The 4,364-nt window shown below is 30.7% G+C and overlaps 1 protein-coding gene across 1 annotated transcript in view; it reads right to left on the reverse strand.

Annotated features, from left to right (window-relative positions):
• The window catches only part of LOC106461994 (nephrin-like), a 114,205-nt gene that overhangs the window by 29,980 nt on the left and 79,861 nt on the right, over positions 1-4,364 (reverse strand). The window contains exon 10 of the mRNA XM_022389216.1: positions 2,111-2,247. Within this exon, the coding sequence (XP_022244924.1) occupies positions 2,111-2,247 (137 nt within the window). The remainder of the gene's footprint in view (positions 1-2,110; positions 2,248-4,364) is intronic.

A 4,364-nucleotide genomic window follows, 5' to 3' on the forward strand; every position in this document is an offset into this window, starting at 1 on the left:
TTATATATATATATATATAATAACTTTTTTCACTATTCTTTACCTTTTCTCCCTCTCTAGGATATTTCGGCGTCGCTTTAATGGTCACATTCCTGGGTGGAACTTGAATCAAATAAAATACGAATTATGTATTACTATTTTATTTCTTGGCTCTAGTTCATTGTTTTTAATATACATATGTACTTTTGGAACTATAAGTCTAGCTAACAAAAGTGATCAACTACCAGAGTAAGTTGAATATAATTAAGATATCGGATTGCAAAATTAATATATGGTTGTTTATGTTCATATTGATAAATAATAAAGCAGTTCATGGTGGATAATGAAATAATTCGTTTAGTTGAATGTTTATTTGATACACTTTAATATCAGATGTGACTGTACTTTGAAATATTATGAAATAATCGAATTCTCGTTTTAAGAATTTGATTCGATCTATATACTATATTCTAATATTTCAAATAAAGACTACATAATTTGCTACTTCTGTGTGCGTACAGTTGACGGATAATTGAATGTGTGCGATGAGAGGGGAAACAGTGGCAGAATTGGAGGCTTCACATCGATAAATCGCACAGTTGTCTTCCCGGCTGGCTTTAATCATCAGCTCACTCGATACACCACTTCCTGTAATTCGAGACTGGGTGCTGATCTGAAAACAGCACAATAAAATGTGACCATGTGAAATCAATTTACAATAATTACTATAAAATCAGTTTGTTACATTACATTACAAATATTAACATTCTGGTTTCAATCGTGATGTTCATGAAGATTTTAACATGTTCATAAATTAGAATGAACAATGATAATTTTAAATAAACATTGCGATATGAGTGAACCGCGGAAGCTAAACACATACACTATGATAATTGACATGTATAATACTCAGTCTACAAAGAAAAAATGATTGAGGATAGACACCGTTAGCCATTAACGCTTCAGATGTGTTTTTATTGTTGGAATAAAAAAAATTAATTATCCTATAGGGACTGTAAGCTATGTAGAATAGTTGGAAGGTTTATTCGCTTTTGTCTTGTTTTTCGTGTTGAATAAAAGAAATGATTATGCCATGTGTGTGTGATTCCACAAGCTCAACCAATGAGCATAGCAGAAAAAACAAGAAATATATGAGCAGTATATGCAGCAAAATACATTAATTAGTTCTACAAGTAACATTGAGGTAACTTTTATGAAATCGTAAGCGCAATATACGCACGAAAATAAAAAAGTAGCAGCAGTTGGTAACTTCCCTAAAGGAATGAAACAGAAAATCATTAGTTTGAAATTTGACTATTTTGATTATGTATATATATATATATGTGTGTGTGTACAAAGATGTTATAAAGCTTTAACTTTAATATAACCCATAGAAACAAAAATGAAGAGGAATCATTGCACTGTATACATCTTTGAATATTTAATAAAACAAGGTATACATCTTTTAATATATTTTATTCGATAATTCTATACATTACAGCGATGTTACGAAAAATGACAAAACAATCCACGGTAGTTAATGTGAGGCTGTTTAATTTTTAAAAAAATCAGATGATTTGATTGAATACTTAAATTCAAATAGCCCGTTGTTCAGTATTGACCGTGTCGTGATTTAATTTGAACTATAATAAAAGTTATGCATATTGTTCAAAGTTTTGATTAATCAAAATCATTGAAAACATTATATAACACAGTATCCAATGTGACAAAGGTTATGTGTTTTCCGCAAATGTTTTTGTTTACAACCATTCTCTTAAGGTTATGTGTTTTCCGCAAATCTTAAGTGATATAAGGTACAACGATTTCGTCAATGTATTGAGGAATCGCAAATTTGAATGTTGTATATACACTGGAGGGGTTACATAAATGGCAATTAAAAGATGCTTATTAATATGGTGTGCAAACGAAAATAATGGATGGTTAGTGTTTTTCAACAGTGTATCATTACTAATAAATTTTAATTAGATCATTTATGCACAATAGTCAAATTTCGCTGGTTAAGTACTGGAAATATATCTGGACTATTTAGATAATTTGAAAACTTATAAATTCAGAATGTTTTTCGCTGTGTAGAAAAAAAATCAATATCAGTAGATCCAATCAAACCAACCTGTCTTTCTCCACGAAACCACTGCAAGTTAGCTGGAGGATTTCCACCCAGCGTAACGCAGATAAACCTCTGAATACTTCCTACTAGTATAGGGGTTCCTTCCTCGTATTCTAGAATTGTTGGAGGATCAGGTGGATCTATGAAAAAATGTAGACCTTTTTTTATAAAACATTTAAACAAATATGTCGCATTTAGGGATTACGACATAATCTATATAAATAATACGCTTGAGTTTGTCTGTCCGGAACTTTTCTCGCAAATTTTTTGATCAAACACTACAAATCTCATATCGATAGAAAGGCCTTTGTCCAAGGAGTCCGGATTGTATATTAGCTTTTCAATTCAGAATCACTTTATCTGTATTTTGCTTAGTCAAACTTTTCAATGCAACGATTATGGTACACGATAGCACAATGTCGTTGTCATCAAGTGACGACTGGCTTCGATTTAAACTTTATTCTTTCATTTGCAAGGTATTTCACACAAACAACACTTAACCCGCGTATAATTTACTGAAACAAAAGCTAACCTTACACTAAATACAATTTCTATGGGCTTTCTCGACTTATTTAGGTCTAAAATATGCATGCGCATTTCATTCAAAACCATATGCTTATCACTTTGTGAACACGCATTCGGACGTTTCTGCTTATTCAGCTAAGTTTGCCTTCATTACAACTTTACATTTACTTTATTTTGCAATAATTTTGCTTCGGTTCGTTTCATAGACTGCTATAAACAGCTTTTAGCTACTATTTACTGCGGGTTAAATACTTCGTTTTTGTGAGTTTCTTTGTTTCAATCCGTAAAATTGTGTCAAGCCCTAAACACTCATAACTGTTTCATACTCTATACACTATTAAAAATACCATTAATTTGCTTCATTTTACTTTACATCTAGTTTTATTAAAGAAAGTTACGTTTACATGAGTTTGTCTGATATATATATATTTTTTAAATAATTCAACAGTAATCGATCTACCACACAATGCCAGCAAAAAGCGTATCTTAAACGCCATGCGTGAAAATGATAAGATAAGGAAAATTCAAGCGAATGTCATGAAAACTATCGCAAATGTTTTGCGGATCGCTCCAGTATTAATTAGTTTGCTGAGCTAGTACAACTTTGAAAACAAAGACGGTGCTTTTTTTAAAAGAAGAAAAAAAATCAATTTTGTGGAAATCGTTAACATACAAAAAAATCTCAAATCTCCTCCAACCAATAAAACCTAAATGAAAAATGAGTAAAAAAGTATTTGGTATGTGATAATCAGATTTAAAAAAATCTTGTGCAGTTTATGCTAAAATCATTTATATCTGTAAAACCTATTTGAACTGAATGATAACGTATATAATTAGAGAAAACTGGGAAAAATATTGAGGTATGATACAATATATACAAAATGATGTTTTTACTCATATTTTAAACAGGATCCAATCATATTCTAAATTTTGTATAAAAATTAAAGAACAAAGAATCGTTAAGGATAGATAAAACAATACTTTGGTTTAGACTAAAAATTTGAAATCAATAATAATGATGTGTTGAATTTTTTATTACCACTACGCCAATACTTTGGATAAGTGTAATTAACGGTATCAAGTTGCTTTACACATAGTTACGCTTCCACACGTTCACAATTATGATTGCAACAGGAGTCTTAGTGATAGATCTTGCTACAATCTCTCAGACTTGGCATAAAGGATTCAAATACAACGTGTTCTCGTGGGTAGAACCGAAGTTGTTAATGGATATGCTAGTGCAGACCTTTATCAGGTACATCTGATGAAGATATGCTTAGAATGTCGAAACATAGTCCAAAACTTACTAGATAAAGGCAGTCAGTCCGTTACGAATGCCTTTCAAGTAGACTTATACTCTCCTGCGTCTAAGCCTTCTCTTAAGCAGTACACTCAATTATTGTTGGTAAAATTGTCCGGCCCTTTGGCGAGGAATAAGTGATTATTGTTAGTTATAACTATGTAATGTTTTGGTGTCATACCATTAAATATTATTATTGTATGGTGTCTCATTATTGGATAAATGATTTCAAGTACCCTGCATATGGATATTACAACAATTTCAACTTTGAAAAATTACTGTTTTTTTTTCTTTCAGCATAAAGCTAACATTATTATGAATAAATAATATTTATACATAGGTATGTATTAGGTCGTAAAACATTAATGTCGCTTTTTTAGATGAAAAAACTCGAACAACTTATATATCAAAACAAAACATTTATTAAATGAA

This window comes from Limulus polyphemus, unplaced genomic scaffold (genome assembly GCF_000517525.1).
Source record: "Limulus polyphemus unplaced genomic scaffold, Limulus_polyphemus-2.1.2 Scaffold42, whole genome shotgun sequence".
Taxonomy (NCBI): domain Eukaryota; kingdom Metazoa; phylum Arthropoda; class Merostomata; order Xiphosura; family Limulidae; genus Limulus; species Limulus polyphemus.